The 24,628-nt window shown below is 48.2% G+C and overlaps 1 protein-coding gene and 1 pseudogene across 1 annotated transcript; one reads left to right on the forward strand and one right to left on the reverse strand.

The window, feature by feature from the left end:
• Positions 1 to 947: 947 nt before the first annotated feature.
• Positions 948 to 1,675, reverse strand: LOC121635528 (collagen alpha-4(IV) chain-like; the record flags this gene model as incomplete). The annotated part of the gene is made up of 2 exons (XM_041978731.1): positions 1,447 to 1,675; positions 948 to 1,048 (listed from the first exon to the last, which is right to left on the reverse strand). Coding segments are annotated over exons 1-2 (330 nt in total), but the record flags the coding sequence as incomplete, so codon positions are not given.
• Positions 1,329 to 24,312, forward strand: LOC121635529 (annotated as a pseudogene).
• The last annotated feature ends 316 nt before the right edge of the window (positions 24,313 to 24,628 follow it).

Below are 24,628 nucleotides of genomic sequence, written 5' to 3' on the forward strand. Positions count from 1 at the left end.
TCATCTTCCTCTCTCTCATCCTCCTCTTCTTCATCCTATCAGGGTTAAAATGGTGGATGTAGTTTCTCCTTCAACAATGTCAGAGACCGAAGTTCACGTAGCCAGAAGCTTCCTCACCAAGATATTACGAAGCTCTATGAGGTACCGTCTAGTGGTCCTGGCAGTCCTGGTGATCCTGGCAGTCCTGGTAGTCCTGGTAGTCCTGGTAATCCTGGTGGTCCTGGTAGTCCTGGTGGTAGTGGAGCTGTGATCAGTCCTGGTAGTCCTGGTAATCCTGGTGGTCCCGGTTATCCTGGTAGTCCTGGTTTTCCTGGTAGTCCTGGTTGTAATGGTGATCCTGGTGGTCCTGGTAATCCTGGTAGTCCTGATAGTCCTGGTGGTCATGGTAATCCTGGTAATCCTGGTGGTCCTGGTGGTCCTGGTAGTCCTGATGGTAGTGGAGCTGTGATCAATCCTGGTGGTCCTGGTAATCCTGGTAGTCCTGGTAATCCTGGTAATCCTGGTAGTCCTGGTTTTGCTGGTAGTCCTGGTGATCCTAGTAGTCCTGGTAGTCCTGGTGGTCCTGGTAATCCTGGTAGTCCTGGTAATCCTGGTGGTAGTGGAGCTGTGATCAGTCCTGGTAGTCTTGGTAATCCTGGTAGTCCTGATAGTCCTGGTGGTCCTGGTAATCCTGGTAGTCCTGGTGGTCCTGGTAATCCTGTTGGTAGTGGAACTGTGATCAATCCTGGTAGTCCTGCTGATCCTGGTAGTCCTGGTGGTCTTGACAATCCTGTTGGTCCTGGTAGTCCTGGTGATCCTGGTAAACCTGGTGATCCTGGTAATCCTGGTGGTCCTGGTAGTCCTGGTGGTAGTGGAGCTGTGATCAGTCCTGGTAGTCCTGGTAATCCTGGTGGTCCTGGTGATCCTGGTAGTCCTGGTTTTCCTGGTAGTCCTGGTTGTAATGGTAGTCCTGGTGGTCCTCGTAGTCCTGGTGGTCCTGGTAGTCCTGTTGGTCCTGGTAATCCTGGTGGTCCTGGTAGTCCTGGTAATCCTGGTGGCCCTGGTAATCCTGCTAGTCACGGTGGTCCTGGTAATCCTGGTGGTCCTGGTAATCCTGATGGTCCTGGTAGTCCTGGTGGTAGTGGAGCTGTGATCAGTCCTGGTGGTCCTGGTGATCCTGGTGATCCTGGTAGTCCTGGTAGTCCTGGTTTTCCTGGTAGTCCTAGTAATCCTGGTGGTCCTGGTGGTCCTGGTAATCCTGGTAGTCCTGGTGGTCCTGGTAGTCCTGGTGGTCCTGGTAGTCCTGGTGGTAGTGGAGCTGTGATCAGTCCTGGTAGTCCTGGTAATCCTGGTGGTCCTGGTTATCCTGGTAGTCCTGGTTTCCTGGTAGTCCTGGTTGTAATGGTGGTCCTGGTGGTCCTGGTAATCCTGGTAGTCCTGATAGTCCAGGTGGTCATGGTAATCCTGGTGGTCCTGGTAGTCCTGGTGGTCCTGGTAGTCCTGGTAGTCCTGGTGGTCCTGGTAATCCTGGTGGTCCTAGTAATCCTGGTGGTCCTGGTAATCCTGGTGGTCCTGGTATTCCTGGTGGTCCTGGTAGTCCTGGTGGTCCTGGTAATCCTGGTGGTCCTGGTAATCCTGGTGATCCTGGTAGTCTTGGTTTTCTGCTAAATAAATAAACATGTGTTTTTGTCAACATGCTCTCCAGGAAGAACCGCTTCAGAGGGTACGTTCAACCAGTCCTCCTCCACCTCCTCCTCCACCTCCTCTTCCTCCTTCTCCTCCTCTTCCTCCACCTCCTCCTCTTCTCCTCTTCCAGTTCTTCTCCACCTCCTCCTCCTCTTGTTCAGCGCTGCATGTTTATTGTTATCATATATCAGTGATGTTCTGACCTTCGGCCCACGACCAGCTGATTGAAACAACTGCAGATTCATGAGCTGCTTTTATCTGGAATTTTAGAGGCCAAAGAAAAACAGAAAGAATTCAGGAGATGTTATTATCAGCTGTTTGTGATTAATTAAAACCAGTCTGTAACACCAGCTGAATACTGGTTTTCCTGTGGTGACCTAGCTGGATTGTGGAAAGTTGCTCCTCTGCTTTGTAGGAAAAACGATCCGGGCTCACGGCCTCATTCCTGGCATTCCTCCAAGCTGACAGAAGAGGAGTCCGAGGCAGCCGGTGGGAAGGCCATCCCAGCAGATATCTGGAAACCCCAGCATGAAGCAGGGTGAGATTTTATAGGCTGAGATTCACTGTGGTGCCTTCAGGTAACGCACTGGTTTTAACCTGTATGTCTGATCCTTCCCTCGGGGAACCAGTAACAAGTCTTTCATTGTTATTATCTCCAGAAGTAAGATGCAAAGTGAAATATTTGAGGTTAGTGCAGCTGACTTACTGGGTCAGTAAGTGATAAGAACGTGGATTTTTGAGGCGTTATTATTTTATGTGCATTTACTGATAAAAAAAATGACATTTTAGGTGCTAAAACGGTGTCATAGTCATAAAAATTACAGATCTTAACAACTTCAGACGTAATCACAGATACAAAGTTTTATGGTATTTTTATTTAGTTAGTTTTTTATGTCCCTTTTGCCAATGAACACCATCTGTCTTGATCCAGGCTGGATTCAAGATTGAAGATGATCCGGGGCTTTTCCTTAAATCCCTGATGGATTCTTTAACATGAGCAAAACATCTCAACTTTCAGATTCTGACCACCTCAAAGCAGACAGAAAGCACTGGATGGCACCTCCGATCTCCGGTCCAGGGACGTGCCCACCTTCGATCTCAGGTCCAGAGCACACGCCGATCTCCAATCCAAGAATGCGCCCACCTCCGATATCCGATCCAGAGACGCGCCCATCTCCGGTTCAAGGACACACCCACCTCCGATCTCCGGCCCCAGGGACGTGCCCATCTCCGGTCCAAGGACGCTCCCACCTTCGATCTCTGGCCCAGGGACGCGCCTGCCTCTGATCTCCTGTCCCAAGGACGCGCCCACCTCCGATCTTCGGTCCAGGGATGCGCTCACCTCCGACCTCCGGTCCAAGGACGCGCCTCCTACCTCCGATCTCTGGCCCAGGGACGTGCCCATTCCGGTCCAATAACACACCCACCTCAGTTCTCCAGTCCAAGGACACGCCCACCTCCGATCCTCGGGTCCAGGGACGTGCCCATTTCCGGTCCAATAACACGCCCACCTCCGACCTCCGGTCCAAGGACGCGCCCACCTCCGTTCTCCGGACCACCTACAGTACAAGCAGAAAAAGTCTTTTCCTGCTTGTGTCTCTCTCTATGGCTGAGATAAGCTCTGGATGAGGTCGGGTTCGGGTCCCAGCATGCTTGTTTGGTTTTTTAATAGTTCTGTTGAACCACAATTCAAAGCAGTCAACTTTAACTTATTTCAGTTAATTTTTCTCGTCATTCAGTTGGTTTTTTCACAAATATCTACATCCACAGAAGAAAGTCTGATGATCCTCTTTTTGGAAAACCTTTATGTTTTTCTTGAGCAGGTATCGTTTCCTGAATTGATTCGATTCCTAGCAGCCCTACTATGATTGGATATCGGTTCATTTCCAGCTCACTGTAACAGCAGCTGTTTGTTTTGAATATTAAAAACCTTCTCAGATAAATATTTTATAAAACTCCAAGTTCATTTACTTATTTATCATTTAATAATCAGTAATAATTTCTGAAACACCAGAAAAATCCGGTGCTTCCCAGAATCCCAGCCAGGAACGCTGTGACGGAAACACTCAGGACTTCATCCAGCGGAGTCGCTCTAAACGTTCTGAAGTTAACGTCCCACAGATTCCACAGCTGAAGTTTCACCTCACTATGACCAAGATTCACCGAACCAGAGGCAGAAGAAGACCCGATCTATGCTTTATGTTTGTAAAAGTCAGAAAACATGTCTTATCCTTTGCTGTCTGGCCTCAAAACTTCTTTCCACCAGGATAAAACCACTTTATAGTAAAAAAAAAAAAAGATGACATTTGTCGTCATCTGGAGGCAGTTTCCCGTCCAAAGAGAGAAAGAGAAATGTTGGTTCTTTTCCTTCTTTAAGTTCCACCCCCAATCCACCACACCGTTGTTCGGATGATGAGGGTCTCCATGATTCTGTTCCTATGCTGCTCCAGTGTAGAACATCCTCATGATCCTCAGAGAGACTCTGAACTTCCTCAGATGTTGCTGCCTCACCTTCTTCGCCTGGCTGTCTATGTGCAGAGTCCGGGTAATGGAACCTGCACCCCCTCTTCATCAGAGTCCCATTAATCCTCAGAGGGGTGTAGTTCCTCTGCTGGCTCCTCCCATAGTGGGCAATCATCTCCTTAGTTGTGTCTACATTTAGCAGGAGGGTGTTAGCATGGCACCACTCTGCCAGGTTCTACACCTCCCCTGTCTCCGCCCGCTCATTATCATTGTTGATGCAACCAGCTGCGACAGTGTCGTCCATGAGCTTCACTCTGGTGCTGGAGTTGTCCATGGCTACACCCGATGCCCACCCACACACGGTGGAGTTCAGCCTCAGGCTGAGCGCGCTTGGAGTGGAGAGTGGTGGGACTGTAGTAATGAAAAGCTGAACTAAAGTCAATGGACAGCATCCTTACAGAGTCCCCTGTGCTTGTCCAGATGGGTGAGGATGGTGGGCAGCACCTGGGAGACGGCGTCATCCATGGATCTGTTTGGCCAGTAAGCGGACTGAAGTGGGTCCAGGACTCAGGGTGGAAGGATGTGCCCCCCTGACCAGTACTCATGACTCAGATGGACAAACAGTTCCATCCGTCTTCAACGTCCATTATGAGCGTAATTTCAGGGAGCTTAGCTATTCATCGCTTGACACAGAAGACGGAGCAATGCCACCGAAAATCATGGGGGCAGCGCTGAGCAGCTGACATTCTATTCTATTCTATTCTATTCTACAGTCATTTAGCAGACGCTTTTATCCAAAGCGACTTACATTTGAGAGGAAGAACAACACAAGCATGAATTCAAACAAGATGGGACGTCATAATTAAGTGATAGTCAGACCGCTTTTGAGTCCAGTTGGACCCAGGTTCTGTCATGTAGTGCTAGTGCAGTGCATATAATTTTTTTTTTTTTTTTTTTTTTTTTAGTCATTTTATTTAAATACAGGATCACGATTTCATCACACAATATCAAGTAGGTCATAAGTGCATGATTTCATCACATAATATCAACTTGGGCATAAGTGCATGATTTCATCACACAATATCATCTTGGGCATAAGTGCACACAGCTTCTTCAGTACTTGGTTGAGCCAAAAAGCTGGACAAATCTTTCTGACTCATTTAGTTAAGCTAAATGTGGAAATGCTCCTTAAACAACTGAGTCTTTAGCTTGGTCTTAAAAGTGGATACGGACTCTGCGGATCGGACGGAGTTTGGTAGATGGTTCCACCACCGGGGAACAACAGAGGAGAAGAGTCCTAGCTACTGATGTGGCGCCACCTTGTGGTGGGAGCACTAGGGCGTCTTTCACTGGTAGAGCGTAAGTTTCGAGAGGAGTGTAGCTCTGGATTAAGGAGTGGAGGTAGGACCGGAGCCGTTTGGGTTATTGTTTTGTAAGCCAGAAGCAGAGCTTTGAATCTGATGCGCTGCAACTGGAAGCCAGTGAAGAGCAATTAGCAGCGGAGTGACATGAGCTCTTTTGGGCTGGTTGAAGACCAGACGTGCTGCTGCGTTCTGGATCATCTGCAGAGGTTTAACTGAGCATGCAGGCAGGCCAGCCAGTAAGGAGTTGCAGTAGTCAATGCGTGAAATGACCAGAGCCTGGACCAGGAGCTGGGTCGTGTGTTCAGTCAGGTAGGGTCTGATCCTCCTGATGTTGTAGAGAGCAAATCGGCAAGACCGGGAACCGAGGCAACATGGTCCTTAAAGGTCAGCTGGTTGTCTACCATGACACCAAGATTCCTGGTAGAAGATGTAGGCACTAGTGTGATTGAGTCAAGCTGCACACTTATCTGTGGTGGTAAAGAAGGACTGGCTGGGAAGACAATAAGCTCAGTCTTGGACAGATTTAGCTGAAGGGTGGCGATCCTTCATCCATGCAGAGATATCAGCAAGGCATGCTGATATTCGCATTGAGACGGTTGTGTCATCAGGTGGGAAAGAAAGGAAAAGCTGAGTGTCATCTGCATAGCAGTGGTAGGAGAAACCATGAGAGCTAATGACTGCACCGAGTGAGGAGGTGTATAGGGAAAAGAGAAGAGGGCCAAGCACCGAGCCCTGAGGCACCCCTGTTGTCAGCCCATGTGATCTGGACACGCCCCCTCGCCAAGATACTTTGAATGATCTCCCTGTGAGGTAGGATGTAAACCACGAGAGGACAGATCCTGAGATGCCAAGCTCTAAGAGTGTGGAGAACAGTATATGATGGTTGACCGTGTCAAAGGCAGCCGACAGGGTCCAGCAGTATAAGGACTGAGATTGACCAGTGGATCTGGCAAGCCGTAGGGAATCAGTAACTGACAGGAGAGCAGTTTCAGTAGAGTGACCTTGCTTATATCCAGACTGATATGGATCTAACAGGTTGTTGTCTTGGAGGAACTGTGAGACCTGACTGAAGACGGCACGCTCTAGTAATTTAGACATGAATGGAAGCAGTGAGACCGGCCGGTAGTTTTCAACCTGGGCTGGGTTGAGTGTGGGTTTCTTCAGCAGTGGGGTAACCCGAGCTTGCTTGAAGGCAGAAGGAAAGACACCGGACTTAAGAGAGGAGTTGAAAATATGAGTTACTGCAGATTTGACTGTAGGTAAAATGCTCTGCAGGATGTCAGAGGGAACAGGATCAAGAGGACAGGTTGTGGGTTTTGAGCTGACTAGCAGTTTAGAGACTTCGTCCTCATTTAGAGAGCGGAAGGAGCATAGTGAGGTACCAGTAGCTGGTTTGGTAAGGCTGAGTTGGTCAGGCTCAGTGAATTGGTTACTGATGGTAGCAACCTTTTCAGTGAAGTAGGAAAGCAAACATTTTCTGCAGTCAGCACAGTGGGAGGCTGAGCAGGTGGTGGAGATAGAAGAGAGTTAAACGCCATGAACAGTTGTCGTGTGTTGGGAGCATTGTGGATCTTGTTCTGATAAAAGGCTATCTTGGCCGCCTTTAGGCTGGATGTGAAAGTTACAAGTGTTTTGCTGGTACTCAGACAAGTCAGTGTGCTCTTTGATTTGCGCCACTTTCTTTCAGCAGCCCTGAGTCCGGTTCTGTGATCCCTTAGTAGCCTCTGTGAGCCATGGACTGGGAGGGTTTTGTCTGGCTGGTTTTGACACCAGAGGACAGAGTTTGTCCAGAGAGGAGGCGAGGAGAGGAGCAGAGTGTTTCTGTAGCCTCATTAACAGACAGTAAGGAGAAGTCTGAGTGGGAAGGGAGGGTAGAGTAAACATCAGACAGCTGTGTAGGTTCTGAGGGATCTCAAGTTTCTGCGGTAGGACACCAATTTTTGGAGCCGCTTGATTGACATGAGGAAGGAAGACAGAGAATTTAACCAGGAAGTGGTCAGAGAGGTGCAGTGGGGGTGACAGACAGGTCGGCTGTGGAGCAGTTTCTGGTCAGCACCAGTCAAGAGTATTGCCAGCGTTTGTGTGTTGGAGGAGTCTGAACCAGTTTGAGATTGAAAGAGTAGATAAGAGCCAGAAAGTCAGTTGCCTGTGGTTTGTCAATGTGAATGTTCATGTCTCCCATGACAATTAGTGGTGTGCCATCATCAGGAATGTCAGAGAGAATCATGTCCATTTCAGAGACAAAACTCAGCTATACTGCCACCCGGAGGGCGGTAAATGACCAGAATGTATGCAGTGACATGTGACCGAGCGAAAGAAACAAACCAGAGAAGAAGAGGATCAGGAAGAGGAAAAGCAGCAGCCAAATGTAGAACATAGAAACAACTGTAGAATTTGTGTGAGCGTTTGGAGAATGACTATATGAAACTTTTTAGGGTGTGTTGGGAAGTTGAAAAAAACTTCCAGCCTAAAACCTGTTTTCCTGTATTTTGAAGGTACAGGCTTAAACTTATTAGGTACGTCAGGATAACAGTATATCCAAAATACGCGGTTATAATGGGAGTCAATATTACTCAATAGGTTCCAAACACAGAGTCTGTCTTGTACATATCTTAAGTGATCAAAAACATTATATTAAAGAAAAATCTTTTGCAAAGTTTTATACATTTAGCATTTAAACTGAATGAGATACTGAACTGAATAAGTAGAAATGACATGTTTGGTCCTTACGGGTGCCCCGAGAGTTAAGCAACAGTTCAGGAAACATCCAGAAAACTGACAGAAACATTCATAATGAAGCAACGATGATCAGTCTCCGGAATAGGCTTCCAGCTCAGATTTCAGCTTCCAGGTCAGATTCCAAGTCAGATTCCAGCTTCCAGGTCAGATTCTAAGTCAGATTCCAGCTTCAAGGTCAGATTCCAGGTCAGATTCCAGGTCAGATTCCAGCTTCCAGGTCATTTTCCAGGTCATATTCCAGGTCATATTCCAGCTCAGATTTCAGATTCCATGTCAGATTCCAGCTTCAAGGTCAGATTCCAGGTCAGATTCCAGCTTCCAGATTAATTTTCCAGGGTCATTTTCCAAGTCAGATTCCAGGTCAGATTCCAGATCAGATTCCAGCTTCCAGGTCATTTTCCAGGTCAGATTCCAGCTCAGATTTCAGCTTCCAGGTCAGATTCCAAGTCAGATTCCAGCTTCCAGGTCAGATTCTAAGTCAGATTCCAGCTTCCAGGTCAGATTCCAGGTCAGATTCCAGGTCAGATTCCAGCTTCCAGGTCATTTTCCAGGTCATATTCCAGGTCATATTCCAGCTCAGAGTTTCAGATTCCATGTCAGATTCCAGCTTCAAGGTCAGATTCCAGGTCAGATTCCAGCTTCCAGATAATTTTCCCAGGTCATTTTCCAAGTCAGATTCCAGCTTCCAGGTCAGATTCCACGTCAGATTCCAGCTTCAAGGTCAGATTCCAGGTCAGATTCCAGCTTCAAGGTCAGAGTCCAGGTCAGATTCCAGATTCCAGCTTCCAGGTCAGATTCTACCTTCCAGGTAAGATTCCAGCTTCCAGGTCAGATTCTACTTCCAGGTCAGATTCAAGTTTCAGGTCAGATTCCAGCTTTCCAGGTCACTATTCCAGGTTAGATTCCAGATTCCAGGTCAGAGTCCAGATTCCAGGTCAGATTCACCTTCAGCTCAGATTCCAGCTTCCAGGTCAGATTCCAGGTTAGAGTCCAGATTCCATGTCAGAGTCCAGATCCAGGTCAGATTCTACCTTCCAGGTCAGATGTCAGCTTCCAGGTCAGATTCCAGCTTCCAGGTCAGAGTCAGCTCCAGATCAGATTCCAGCTTCCAGGTCAGATGTCAGCTTCCAGGTCAGATTCCAGCTTCCAGGTCAGATTCTACCTTCCAGGTAAGATTCCAGCTTCCAGGTCAGATTCTACCTTCCAGGTCAGATTCCAGCTTCCAGGTCAGATGTCAGCTTCCAGGTCAGATTCCAGCTTCCAGGTCCAGATGTCAGCTTCCAGGTCAGATTCCAGCTTCCAGGTCAGATTCCAGCTCCAGGTCAGATTCAGCGTCCAGGTCAGATTCTAGATTTCAGATTCCAGCTTCCAGGTCAGATTCCAGGTTAGATTCTAGATTCCAGGTCAGAGTCCAGATTCAAGGTCAGAGTCCATGTCAGATTCCAGGTCAGATTCCAGATTTCAGCTTCCAAGTCATATTCCAGCTTCCAGGTCAGATTCCATTTTCCAGGTCAGATTCCAGGTCAGATTCCAGCTTTCAGATCAGATTCTACCTTCCAGGGTAGTTTCCAGCTTCCAGGTCAGATTCCAGCTTCCAGGTCAGATTCGAGGTTAGATTCCAGATTCCAGGTCAGAGTCCAGATTCCAGTTCAGATTCTACCTTCCAGGTCAGATTCCAGATTCCAGATCAGATTCCAGGTCAGATTATACCTTCCAGGTCAGATACCAGATCAGATTCCAGATTCCAGGTCAGATTCTACCTTCCAGGTCAGATTCCAGGTCATATTCCAGGTCAGAGTCCAGCTTCCAGGTCAGATTCTACCTTCTAGGTCAGATTCCAGGTCAGATTCCAGATTTCAGATTCCAGCTTCTAGGTCAGATTCCAGCTTCCAGGTCAGATTCCAGGTCAGATTGTACCTTCCAGATCAGATTCCAGGCCAGAGTCCAGATTCCAAGTCAGATTCTATGTTCCAGTTCAGCTTCCAGGTCATATTCCAGGTCAGAGTCCAGGTCAGATTCTACCTTCCAGGTCAGATTCCAGCTTCCAGGTCAGATTCTAGATTTCAGATTCCAGCTTCCAGGACAGATTCCAGATTCCAGATCAGATTCCAGGTCAGATTATACCTTCCAGGTCAGATACCAGATCAGATTCCAGATTCCAGGTCAGATTCTACCTTCCAGGTCAGATACCAGGTCAGATTCCAGATTCTAGGTCAGATTCCAGGTCAGATTCCAGCTTCCAGGTCAGATTCCAGGTCAGATTCTACCTTCCAGGTCAGATTCCAGCTTCCAGGTCAGATTCCGGATTCCAGGTCAGATTCTACCTTTGAGGTCAGCTTCCATGTCATATTCCAGGTCAGATTCCAGCTTCCAGGTCAGATTCCAGGTCAGATTCCAGATTCCAGGTCATTTTCCAGGTCAGATTCCAGGTTCCAAGTCAGATTCTACCTTCCAGGTCAGATTCCAGCTCCAAGGTCAGAGTCCAGGTCAGATTCCAGGTCAGATTCCAGATTCCAGCTTCCAAGTCAGATTTTACCTTCCAGGTCAGATTCCAGCTTCTAGGTCAGATTCCAGCTTCCAGGTCAGATTCCAGGTCAGATTGTACCTTCCAGATCAGATTCCAGGCCAGAGTCCAGATTCCAAGTCAGATTCTATGTTCCAGTTCAGCTTCCAGGTCATATTCCAGGTCAGAGTCCAGGTCAGATTCTACCTTCCAGGTCAGATTCCAGCTTCCAGGTCAGATTCTAGATTTCAGATTCCAGCTTCCAGGTCAGATTCCAGATTCCAGATCAGATTCGAGATCAGATTATACCTTCCAGGTCAGACACCAGATCAGATTCCAGATTCCAGGTCAGATTCTACCTTCCAGGTCAGATACCAGGTCAGATTCCAGATTCTAGGTCAGATTCCAGGTCAGATTCCAGATTCCAGCTTCCAGATCAGATTCTACCTTCCAGGTCAGATTCCAGCTTCCAGGTCAGATTCCGGATTCCAGGTCAGATTCTACCTTTGAGGTCAGCTTCCATGTCATATTCCAGGTCAGATTCCAGCTTCCATTTCAGATTCCAGATTACAGGTCATTTTCCAGGTCAGATTCCAGGTTCCAAGTCAGATTCTACCTTCCAGGTCAGATTCCAGCTCCAAGGTCAGAGTCCAGGTCAGATACCAGGTCAGATTCCAGATTCCAGCTTCCAAGTCAGATTTTACCTTCCAGGTCAGAATCCAGCTTCCAGGTCAGATGTCAGCTTCCAGGTCAGATGTCAGCTTCCAGGTCAGATTCCAGCTTCCAGGTCAGATGTCAGCTTCCAGGTCAGATTCCAGATTCTAGGTCAGATTCTGCCGTCCAGGTCAGATTCCAGGTCAGATTCCACATTCCAGGTCAGATTCTACCTTCCAGGTCAGATTCCAGATTCCACATCAGATTTCAGATTCCAGGTCAGATTATACCTTCCAGGTCAGATTCCAGATTCCAGGTCAGATTCTACTTTCCAGGTCAGATTCCAGGTCAGATTCTACCTTCCAAGTCAGATTCCAGATCGGATTCCAGGTCAGATTCCAGATTTCAGAGTCTACCTTCCAGGTCAGATTCCAGCTTCCAGGTCAGATTCCAGGTCAGATTCTACCTTCCAGGTCAGCTTCTAGGTCATATTCCAGGTCAGATTCTACCTTCCAGGTCAGCTTCCAGGTCAGATTCCAGCTTTCAGATCAGATTCTACCTTCCAGGGCAGATTCCAGCTTCAAGTTCAGAGTCCAGGTCAGATTCCAGATTCTAGCTTCCAGGTCAGATTCTACCTTCCAGGTCAGATTCCAGCTTCCAGGTCAGATGTCAGCTTCCAGGTCAGATTCCAGATTCCAGGTCAGATTCTACCTTCCAGGTCAGATTCCAGCTTCCAGGTCAGATTCTAGATTTCAGATTCCAGCTTCCAGGTCAGATTTCAGGTCAGATTATACCTTCCAGGTCAGATACCAGATCACATTCCAGATTCCAGGTCAGATTTCAGGTCAGATTCTACCTTCCAGGTCAGATACCAGGTCAGATTCCAGATTCTAGGTCAGATTCCAGGTCAGATTCTACCTTCCAGGTCAGATACCAGGTCAGATTCCAGATTCTAGGTCAGATTCCAGGTCAGATTCCAGATTCCAGCTTCCAGATCAGATTCTACCTTCCAGGTCAGATTCCAGCTTCCAGGTCAGATTCTGGATTCCAGGTCAAATTCTACCTTTGAGGTCAGCTTCCATGTCATATTCCAGGTCAGATTCCAGCTTCCAGGTCAGATTCCAGCTTCCAGGTCAGATTCTAGATTTCAGATTCCAGCTTCCAGGTCAGATTCCAGATTCCAGGTCAGATTCCAGATTCCAGGTCAGATTCTACCTTCCAGGGCAGACGACAGCTTCATGGTCAGAGTCCAGGTCAGAATCCAGGTCAGATTCCAGATTCCAGCTTCCAGGTCAGATTCTACCTTCCAGGTAAGATTCCAGCTTCCAGGTCAGATTCTACCTTTGAGGTCAGCTTCCATGTCATATTCCAGGTTAGATTCCAGGTCAGATTCCAGATTCCAGGTCAGATGTCAGCTTCCAGGTCAGATTCCAGCTTCCAGGTCAGATGTCAGCTTCTAGGTCAGATTCCAGCTTCCAGGTCAGATGTCAGCTTCCAGGTCAGATTCCAGATTCCAGGTCAGATTCTACCTTCCAGGTCAGATTCCAGATTCCAGGTCAGATTCCAGGTCAGATTATACCTTCCAGGTCAGATACCAGATCACATTCCAGATTCCAGGTCAGATTCCAGGTCAGATTCTACCTTCCAGGTCAGATTCCAGCTTCCAGGTCAGATTCCGGATTCCAGGTCAGATTCTACCTTTGAGGTCAGCTTTCATGTCATATTCCAGGTCAGATTCCAGCTTCCAGGTCAGATTCTAGATTTCAGATTCCAGCTTCCAGGTCAGATTCCAGATTCCAGGTCAGATTCCAGATTGCAGGTCAGATTCTACCTTCCAGGGCAGACTACAGCTCAAGGTCAGAGTCCAGGTCAGACTCCAGGTCAGATTCCAGATTCCAGCTTCCAGGTCAGATTCTACCTTCCAGGTAAGATTCCAGCTTCCAGGTCAGATTCTACCTTTGAGGTCAGCTTCCATGTCATATTCCAGGTTAGATTCCAGGTCAGATTCCAGATTCCAGGTCAGAATCTACCTACTAGATCAGAGTCCAGGTCAGATTCCAGGTCAGATTATACCTTCCAGGTCAGATACCAGGTCAGATTCCAGATTCCAGGTCAGATTCCAGATTTCAGGTCAGATTCTACCTTCTAGGTCAGATACCAGGTCAGATTCCAGATTCTAGGTCAGATTCCAGGTCAGATTCCAGATTCCAGGTCAGATTCTACCTTCCAGGTCAGATTCCAGAATCAAGGTCAGATAACATCTTCCAGGTCAGATTCTACCTTCCAGGTCAGATTCCACATTCCAGTTTAGATTCTACCTTCCAGGTCAGATTCCAGCTCACAGTACAGATTTTAGATTCCAGCTTCCAGGTCAGATTCCAGGTCAGATTCTACCTTCCAGGTCAGATTCCAGGCCACATTCCACATTCCTGGTCAAAATTTACCTTCCAGTTCAGATTCCAAGTCAGATTCTACCGTCCAGGTCAGATTCCAGGTCAAATTCCAGATTCCAGGTAAGATTCTACCTTCCAAGTCAGATTCCAGGTCAGATTCCAGATTCTACGTCAGATTTCAGATTCCAGGTCAGATTATACCTTCCAGGTCAGATTCCAGATTCCAGATTCTAGGTCAGATTCTACCTTCCAGGTCAGATTCTACCTTCCAAGTCAGATTCCATATCGGATTCCAGGTCAGATTCCAGATTTCAGATCCCAGCTTCCAGGTCAGATTCCAGGTCAGAGTCTACCTTCCAGGTCAGATTCCAGCTTCCAGGTCAGATTCCACGTCAGATTCTACCTTCCAGGCAGATTCTACCTTCCAGGTCAGCTTCTAAGGTCATATTCCAGGTCAGATTCTACCTTCCAGGTTCAGCTTCCAGGTCATATTCCAGGTCAGAGTCCAGCTTCCAGGTCAGAGTCCAGATTCCAGGTCAGATTCTACCTTTAGGTCAGATTCCAGTCAGATTCCAGATTTCAGATTCCAGCTTCTAGGTCAGATTCCAGCTTCCAGGTCAGATTCCAGGTCAGATTCTACCTTCCAGGTCAGATTCCAGCTTCCAGGTCAGATTCAGTTCAGATTCAGGTCAGATTTCTACCTTCCAGGTCAGATTCCAGCCTCCAGGACAGTAAATGTTGGATCTTTGATTTAATACATAGTTTCTATAAGTTAGATGTTTGGTTTTCGTTCATAATAAATAAATACTCAAATTAAAGACAATCCCATAAATATAAATAAATTGATAAAATTTAAATTTATTTTGTAATGACACATTGATGATTTTTTATTACTTGTTTTATAATGGCATTTCATTTAATGTGGAACTTTTATTTTGCTCGTTTACTTACAGTTCTTACATTGAAATGAAGGGGCGTGTTATCTGTCTGGGGTTGTGCTGCACTTCAGGAAGTCATCTGTAAATTCTCAACTCGACTGACCAATCACAGCAAAGTGTTTCCCACGGTTAGCTCTTGAGACCGCGGTGCACACACCCAGAGGAAATGTCTCCTGCAATGTCAAAATGAAGAGTTCTCTAGATGTTCCACAAACATTCACTAAAGCCCACAGATACCCTTCATTTCCTGACCTACCTTCTACTTCTTCCTTGTCCACCACCTCCTGCAGGGCGTCGCTGGGATCAGAGCATCATCCCTCTAGAAGGAATTAGTTTTTAGTCCTTTCATGCTGAAGAGGATAAAACAAGTGTGAATTATGCAGACAGGCCAGCACTTGTCAGTCTGTCATGACCAAGGGGTGCGTGATATATTATTAGTCCATTAAAATACTTGCCAGGTATTACATACATATTACTATTGTACTGCATACCCGGCCTTGCAAATGAGGAAAACTCGTCATGACAGAAGTAAGCCTAAAAAGCACTATTTCATCTGAGATCAGCAACCGTGAAGAAGCAGCAGGCCGGTCAGGGAAACATTGGTTACAGATAACCACGCCTATACAGAGATAACCACGCCCCTTTATTTGACTATAACACAAAATAAAAATGGGACTGCAAAATAAAATGTCCACATTATATAAATAATTAAATAAATTATACAAAAGTATAAAATCTCTTTAGATCATGTTTGTTTTTCTATTCTAAGACAGAAACACAAACATGCAGTAGAGAGAAAATGTGGCAGAATTATTCAGGATTTGTTTTTTTCTGGATTGTGGCAGGTCCAAAGAACTGTCTACTTACGGGGACCAGAAGCCTGAGGAAAGTTGTCATCCAGGTCCAGTAAGCAGCATGGAGAGGCTGGAGCGTCCCTCCCATCCGTACCGCCCGGCTCCACTGTCCCCTCCAAAATACATCAGCAGTGCCGAGCATCTCACTGGAAACAAGCGAGACTCGGGGTTCAGCTGTTTCTCCAGTGGCTCCAGCCCTCCTGGATCTGGGAGGAAAGGCACCAGCTCTGAAAACATTTTCTTTAAGGCTGTCCAGAATGACGGATCTCAGCAGGATGAGCGATTTTGGCATCTGCAGACATCTCTTGGCAACGGAGGCTGGGATGGCTCACCAGCTGAAGAGCAGCCTGCAGCTCAGGTCCCCACGGCCGGGAGGCCAAGTGTCGGTCCGGTGTGGCAGGTACCAGAGAAGAAGTCTCAGTCTCCTCCTTCGCCGCCTCCCCCACTCCGCAGTGATAGCTTTGCTGCCACGAAAGTGTTTCCTTACTCGGAAAGGCCATCTGGTTCGGCAAAGAGCCACGGCCGATCGTTGGAGAAACTGGCGGAAAGCAACCGGACCTGCCTCCGATCCCAGAACCACCCAAACAAGCTATTCTCCTCGTCCAGCAGCGACGTCAGACCGTCTCATTACACTGCACTGCCGGCACACCAGAGGCAGTACAGCGACGAAAGCCCCTTCTACCTGCAGACCAGGACGCCTCCCCCAACCAAGACTCAGAGCGTAGGAAGCTACTATCGCAGCCTGCAGGATCTGCCCACCACCGCCTTCAGCCGTAAACACGTACGGCACTCCGCAGCGTCCATGGCCAACCCCGGCCTGGACAGCAGGGGGCACAGCAGGTACTACGGCCTGGCAGGGAAGCATCCGGTCCACACTGCTGAGCAACAGGCCAGGCAGGGAAAAACTGAGGGCTGGAGGGGGGAGATGGAGAAACCCCACTGGCTAAGAAGCAGTGAGTTCCAGAGTTCTCTAAAGACAAACGTTAAGGCAAAGTATGCCGTACCTCAGTCCCAGGTGCCTCACACTGAAATTAAGGAGCGTAATCCCCATCCTGGGAATGGTCTCCACTTAGACCACCATTCCTATGAGGTTCCTCTCCGAAGCCACAGCCCAGAAGATCCAAAGAGAACCGAAGGAAACTCTCATGATATAAAACGACTCTTTCCGTCCCAGCAGAGTAGTGATCATAAGGTTAACCTTTCAGGGCTCCGGGACCCCTGGGTCCTTCAGGAAGATCACCGAATATCTCCCCTGAAAACTCCGCTCCTCCACTCCTTAGCCCGAGAGAGTCAGAGTCTAACTGAGAGGCAACCAGCAGCTACTCCCGCCTCCGTCACGCCCCCTCAGGATGCCGGTGAAACCATGACAACCAGCAGCGGGAAGGCGAATCGCCGCAGCGACCGTTACGCCACCACACTCCGTAAGGAGATCCAGCAGAAGAGAGCGCAGCTGCAGAAGAGTCGCAGCGCCGCAACACTGACCGCAGAGAACGAGGAGGCTGAAGAGTGGCCCTCCATGGAGGCTTCCGCATCTAATACCTACAAGGACCATTTAAAAGAGGCTCAAGCCAGGGTGTTGCAGGCCACCTCCTTCCAGAGACGAGACTTGGAACCCCTCGAACCAGAGATGCCAGCTTTCAGAAGCTCCAACAATCGCGTTCGAGGCCGTAGGCGGTTCCACCCGGCGAAGAGGACGCACTCCTTCTCAGAGCCTGATAAGATGGATAAGGTGGGAGTGGAAGGAGAATCCCAAACAGGCTCAGAGGAGCCCAAACCGGCCTTTTCCAAGCCTGCGCTGAGGTCATGCCACGCCATAAACCCGAACACAGACCCCAACAACTCAAGCAAACCCAAAGACAGACCCCCGTCTAGAGAGTGCGACGAGGCTACCCCACCTGGAGACCCCAGTCACCTGAGTCCTGGACATAATCAGGTCTTACTGGAGCAGCAGAGGCTCGGGACCTTCGCCGACTACCTGGCCACGTGGAATCAACAGAAAAAATCACCAGAGACCAAGACACAGGGGAGGTATTACTCAGCAGAGAATATCCTGGATGCAGGTGCTGAGGAGAAGACCGTTTGCATCCACGAGCGGTCCAGGTCGTCCCCATCTGCAGACTTCTACACTCAGGTGAGCTAAACTACACCTGCTTTCATCTTTCAGGGGGATTGGAGGTCAGTAGCTGGATGTCCCTGGTAGGCAGGAGATGTTCATTCATGTTTGGATCAGGGAGAAGGGCATTACATCACTCCTGCCTTCGTCCAATGACAAGCAAGCAATCATGTGCATGAGAAGATGGAAGTTAGGACGTTGCATGTATGAAGTGGTGAGCCATGTTAGGCCAGGAAACCCTACATGTGTTTTTTTTCTTGCAGAATATCCAGTCTCCATGGAGAGATCTTCAGTCCCAGCAGAGCAGCTCAGCCAGGTGAGATTTACGTTTCCATCAAAGCGTTAAAGAACACACCCAAATAATTACACACAGAGCTCATGGTTTCTTTACTTGGTTGTTAAGTGATTCAGAAAGTTCGGCTTGTAATGAATAAGACAAGGTAACGAAGGAGGAAACACCAGGAAGTTTCCTGGAATGGTCGATCTGTGCCGACATGGAGCAGGAGCTTTTCTGATGGGGTTCTAACTTCATCTGCAGCTGGTGTTTCCTCCTGGACTCCACCTGCAACATAAATCTAGATTATTCCCGGTTATCTACAGTGGAGGAGACAGGACTGGTTTTTCCTGGAACACTTACCTGTGTGTGCCTGGTCGGTATCTTTGTAAAACGTTGAAATGAATCCACAGCTTGCTGACCTGCCGTGAACAAGGTGAGACGCTCCAGCTTTCAGCCTCGTCTTTCAGCTTGTTTTACTCTGGAGGCGTTTTTCTGAAGCGCTGCTCAGATTCTTCCCGTCTTCTCTTGCTTGGACTCATGAACAGGATTCATTTCAGCATCCAAAGTCTGATGTTTCATTCATGATTATTTACCGGGGCTTTCGGGGCAGCCTTACAAGTCACGTGCACACTAGCGGTGTTGAATTTAATGGTTTCTAAATGCACTGAGATGTGGACATGGACAGTTCTGCATTGATGCAACACCATGGATTATAATAATATAATGTAAATATTCTGCCGCCTCTAGCGGGTGTGGCTGAACTAGCTGCTGCAAAAGCTCAGCTGATCCAAAACCGTCACTTAGGAAACTTGTAAAACTGAGCAGACATACAGAAAATACACCACTGGAAATATATTCATTGTCTCAGTGAAATCATGTAAGATTAAACATAAAAATGTGTAAATACCGATGTTAGCTTAAAGCTAATACCGTTGGCAGGCTAGCGGTAAACTGACTAAAGGGCTTAAACAACTTTTCCATCAGCAAATGTTTACCTCAACAATATTCTGTGTTCAATTACAAACTGACTAGAATACTTCCAGGCAAATGTTTTCATGAAGAAGAACATGAAAACATCTTAACGTCATTATTCTGTCTGATCTGACTACGGAAAGACTGAAGGGACAAAACACACTGTTCTCCTGCAAGAAATGTCACCACTAGAGGGCAGCTTCACCAGAACATCACAGTAAGGATTTCTGGAACAATAAAGTTCAATAATGAAGTTGAAAATGACATAATTTTTACATGTTTATGATGTTTGTCAATATCAGGACGTTCAGATTGATTTCTGACGTAATTATAAATAAGGTTCATAATGATCTGACTGCTTGTACTCTTTGATGAAGAAGGTGGAAATGTGCAGTATCGTTGGTTCAACTCGACAAGATCATCGTAATCAAATCAACTCGTGAAAGCAGTGAAGATGCAGAGCCTAGTGCACACGCATGATAGGGCACATAGCGCCGCTGTCCATGGTGCTGAAGGAGCAGAGCGCATCACCTGCGTCGTTTCGTATCGGCTTGAACACGAGAATCAGCTGAATGTCTTTAAGGGATCCTCTGCCTTTCAGGGCCAAGCTCCCCTTAGATCCCCCGTAATTCCAACCCTGGTTTTTAGTATCTTCTATTTCTTTCTTTTATCTTGTTTGCATCTACTGTCTGTGTTCTCCTGGGCTTTAAGAGGAACACATTTCGTTCTTTATGTAAACAGAAAGTTAAAATAAAGAAGCTTTGACCTTAAAAACATGGAAAAGAACTGAGAACTAAGGCAGTAAAACACCGTCAGCGCTGGTAGAAACATCTCATAGACAGCTTCTGGAAGCTTCCGCTGACATGTAATCCATCCTCAGTGTTTGGTTTTGGTTTCGTCCCTCTGAGGCGACACTCCCACAGCAGCATGTGGACCTCTGTCATCTCATTCCAGCCAGCTTTGTTCAACAGAAAGTGGCATCAGAACCCGTTTTCTGCTCTTTGCAGTGAAACATCAGTTCACAGACACGTTAAAGATGCAGTAAAACTAATACATATAAAAGCTGCAGATGGAAGGAGGGAGGAGGACACGGGGCATCAGAAAACTGTTTCTGTCTGGAAGCTTGTGTTTTATGGCTCTGCACCGCCTCCCAGTGGGAGGTAGAGTGGATGGTGGACCTGAACAGATCCAGGAATGTTTTCCTCATGCAAGACGTTTGTTTATTTTTGTTTATTCTGACCTACAGGATGAAGGCAGAGAGCAGGTCTGACCACAGCCCACCGCTGGTCCTTCCGGTCTCTGTCCCGGCTTCTCCAGACCACAGAGTCAGACCAGACACCGCCAGTCCCACCAAAACTACACTGTCCCCCAGCCGTTGCAGCCTCAGCCCCAGCTCCAGCTCTAGGCAGACTGCCCAGACGCCACCCAGGCCACTTTTAGGTCCAGAAACCACATCATCCTCCCAGGAATTCCCAGCTGCATCCCGGTCACCTCGGCCCAGCTCCCAGATCTCCTCCGTCACACCCGGCTCCCCTCCTCCAGAGGAGCAGCCAGCACCACCTTCCTCCCCATCCCCCTCATTCTCCTCCACAGCTGCTCTGCCTCTTCCCGGGACTGATGGAGGACGCTCTCCGTCCCCACAGTTCTGTCCTCTGAGGCTGACGGACAAACCACCCCCCGTGTCTACGAGGGATGGCTCGGTGCTCCGGTAAGCAGACTTCCTGTCACCTAAAGACTTTCTTCTGTTCCACCAGGAGAAGCTTCCCTCAACACCCCAAGGCGAAACCATGACAATGGAGACAGGGACTGATAAGCCATCGATTGGCGTCCTTGATCGGCCTCGGTCGGAGACGACGTCGTCCGTCAGAACTGGAGACGTTGTGGATTTAAACACATGAAAAATGAGACGTTTGGTTTATCCCGCAGTAAAAACTTGATGTTTCCATCGAACGACCATCACATGAATGAAATTAAAAATACTTTTTTATGCCACAAGAAAATGTTATTTTTTTTTATTATTTTATTTTTATTATAACTCATCCATTTCTGGGCTGTCTGGACATTATGTGGAGAAAATGATGCTCAGAATTAAACAATAATTAATAAACATATTGATGACTTTGATCCTGACAATAGTTTTCACACCTCCAGATCAGAGGAGGACCTTCCAGACGGTGATGGACATGAGTAGTCTGGTGAGGAAAGTCCCCGTGAGGATTGTTCACGCCGAGGACAGCTCGGAGCGGGGGGGGCCGAGCCTACCTGCCTCAAAGTCAACGACACCTACAGCATGACCGAGCCTCCGTCCTGCCCCCCGTCTCTGGGCCTGCTCCGAAGTGGCCGGCATCGTCCCTTTTCAGCGCCTACACCCGCCAGGCTGTGCAAAGAACCACAACCCGATTTGGGGCGTCGGCCGTTGTCCATCACCTGGCGGAAGACGCCAAGAGGAGAAGCTGGCGAGGGACATCATGGGAAAATACAAATCTCTGGTGACATCCTGGACCAGAGGGGCAGGAAGACCACCGATGGACCTGATGGAAGGACTCTTCCCCCAGAGGAGAAAATCCTGGAGGGGGCCCAGCAGCGCAAGGAGGGTCTCTGCAGGGTCCAGACTGCCCACCTTGTCCCCCCAGGAGCACCAAAAGGTGGGACACCCCCCCACCATACACAGTGTGCATTATAGAAGGATTATGGAAATATTAAAAAAGATAATATCATCGATATCTATGGACATACTTATATACATAAGTGTCCCGGACCAACTGCAGACCAACTGCTCCCCTGCAGACCTAGAGGACAAGGCTACGACTAGAACCATAAAATGTCCTTTAACAGAGTCTACAGACTCTGAAGGACCTCAGTCTCCTCAGCAGATGGAGTTGACTCTGGTCCTTCTTATACAGGATGTCTGTGGTCCAGTCCAGTTTACTGTTAAGGTGAACACAACCAGGTTGTACTTGTTAGAGTCCATGTCTTTTCCCTGGATGTTCACTGGGGTGGTAGGGGTGACTTCGTCCTGAAGTCTACAACCATCTCCTTTGTCTTACTCGGCTTTCATTGCAGATCACTGGTCTCACACCAGCCGGCAAATCGTTTTATTAAATTAAATCTTAGAAGACACCACCAAGAACCGCATCTATAAACCTGATGTTATAAAATGTTTAAGTTTGTAATTCCAGCAGTAGGTTAGGAGGTTCCACAAGAGGAACTGGGTTGTGAGGACAGGTTAGGGGATTGTGGGCCGCTGTCTACCAGATCTGGACTCCATCTACACCACCCGAGTCCAGAAGAGGGCCAGATGCACTGCAGCCGCATCCGCCCACCCGGGCAACACCCTGTTAGTACCGCCTCCATCCAGGAAGCTGGACAGGAGCATTAAAACCACCACAGACAGAATCAGAGACAGTTCTTCCCCAGCAGCCCCCGTAGTTCATCACTACCCCCCTTACAGTACACACACCCACACAACCACACGCACACACCACACACCCTTGTCTCAGATCAGAAAGGTTTCAGGATGAATATGAGAAGTCCATTTTTCCTGTTTTTGGCCTGAGATGCCTCCGGAGCTCTGACTCTGTGTTTGTGTCCATCAAGGGTGGAGGAGAGGAGGTCTCTGCTTCAGCAGCAGCCTCCCTGGTACCCAGCTCCTCCTACTACAACACATCAGCTCCCAAAGCCGAGCTCCTCATTAAGATGAAGGACATGCAGGAGGAGCTGGAGGAGCAGGACTCTGAGGACGAGCTGGACGTGGACCTCGTCAGTAAAACGGTAGAATTTAATTCCTCTCAGACGGAGAGACGCTGGGTTTGCTGGCATTCAGTGACATGATCTTCCTCACTGTCCAGCAACAGCTTATCTCCAGCCTGGCGAGGAAGCTTGGAAGTGCTGCGGGAGGCTCGGCAGAGTCTGCAGGAGGACGGTGGACGACAATGAGGCTCTGGGCCCACGACGTGGAGGCCACCGTCCGCGTCTCTGCCAACCCAACCAGCTCGACAAGTTCCGCATGTTCGTAGGTGACCTGGACAAGGCGGTGAGTCTGCTGCTGTCGCTGTCGGGTGAGACTCGCCCGGGTTAGAGAACGCCCTCAACAGCCTGGAGGTGGAGGCTCCGCCAGAGGAGAAGGTAACCCCCGAGCCCTGAACCCGAACCCTGAACCTGATCCTGACCCCTGATCCTGAACATGACCCCCCAGCCCTTAAACCTGAACCCTCGAGCACACAAGTTCATAAGGTGGCTGTTAAACATGTCAGTTTTTTATTCATTAATATAAAGTTACGACTTACAGAAGAGAATTAAACATCTAATCAGAAAATAAATAAATGTAATGAAGCCAATAATGTCAATTTTTGTCACCTATTCTGGTCACGTCTGTGTGTCTGAGCAGCAATCAGCTGTTTCTTGTTGATCATATTCCTGGTTTTGTCTTCCATCAGCGAACTCTGACTGAGAAACGTAACTACTGATGAGGCAGCCACGAGGATGCCAAGGAGCTAAAGGAGAACCTGGACCGTAGGGAACGGCTGGTATCCGGAATCATGGAGTCCACTTTGATGCTGCGAGTCTGGACGACTACAGACACTTCGTCAAGATGAAGTCGGCCCTCATCATCGAGCAGCGTAAAAGCTGGAAGACAAGATCAAGCTGGGAGAGGAGCAGCTGAAGTGCCTGGTGGACCAGTCTGCCGCTGGAGCAGAGGACACTTCTCTGAGACTACATGCCAACCCGGGACAACCAGAGGACAACGGGACAACCACAGTGGACACGAGGAGAATGCTTCCATCTGACGTGTTTTATTGAGAAATAAAGGTGGAGTCAGTTTTATCCAGATCAGCTGCAGATGTGTCCATTAATCTCATCAGATTCCTGAACCAGGAAGCGTAGTTAACCCCCCGGATATCTCGGTTACCTGGCTGACGTACCAGACATTCAGGATACTACGAAGCTGGCCTGAAGCATCAGTGTTGCCGTAGCAAACAGCCAGGAAGGACGCTGGCTCTGTTAAAGCGTAACTTGGTGAGACTATTGGACATTAATTGATGGGACATCACTGATTATTACGGCCCAGACATTTCGGGCGGAGCTTCCTCAGTTCCTTACTTCATAATCTCCACCCAGGTCTGTGGAGGCTCCGCCCCATGTGAGCGTTATAATTAGCCCTGGTTAGCTAAACGAGAACCAGAACCAGCACAGAAACATCCTTCACAGATACCAGGCTTCGTTCCTTCACCTAACGATGCATCTGTCTCTAAACTCCTCCTCTCACCAGCCACCACCAACGTGGACGGGATCTTCTAGGAATGGGCGGGCACTTTCCAAGAGATCTGATTGGCCGGAGGCGGAGCTTTTATACTTTCATACATGGTAACTTACGCCATTCAGCTTCCTGGTTCAGCTTTCCTGGTTCAGGCTTCTGGTTTATTCATCCAGACTTCGTGGATGAGGACTCTGGAAGGAAAATACCAAGAAACTGTCCCTTATGGCATAAATCATTTCAAGAATTAGTTGTCTCTAAGTAGCTGGTTAATACAGATTTTGTCCAAGAGGAGGACCTGAATAGAAAGCAACCTGAATCAGGTGGATGTGGAGCTTCTCCCGAGTTCCTGTGGAATCCTGAGCTCAGATCAGCTGGGACGGTTTTTATGTATTCCAGGACATGTGTGTGTGGTTTTAACCCTCATAGAGGTGACTGG

The sequence above is a fragment of the Melanotaenia boesemani genome, chromosome 24 (assembly GCF_017639745.1).
Source record: "Melanotaenia boesemani isolate fMelBoe1 chromosome 24, fMelBoe1.pri, whole genome shotgun sequence".
Lineage (NCBI taxonomy): Eukaryota > Metazoa > Chordata > Actinopteri > Atheriniformes > Melanotaeniidae > Melanotaenia > Melanotaenia boesemani.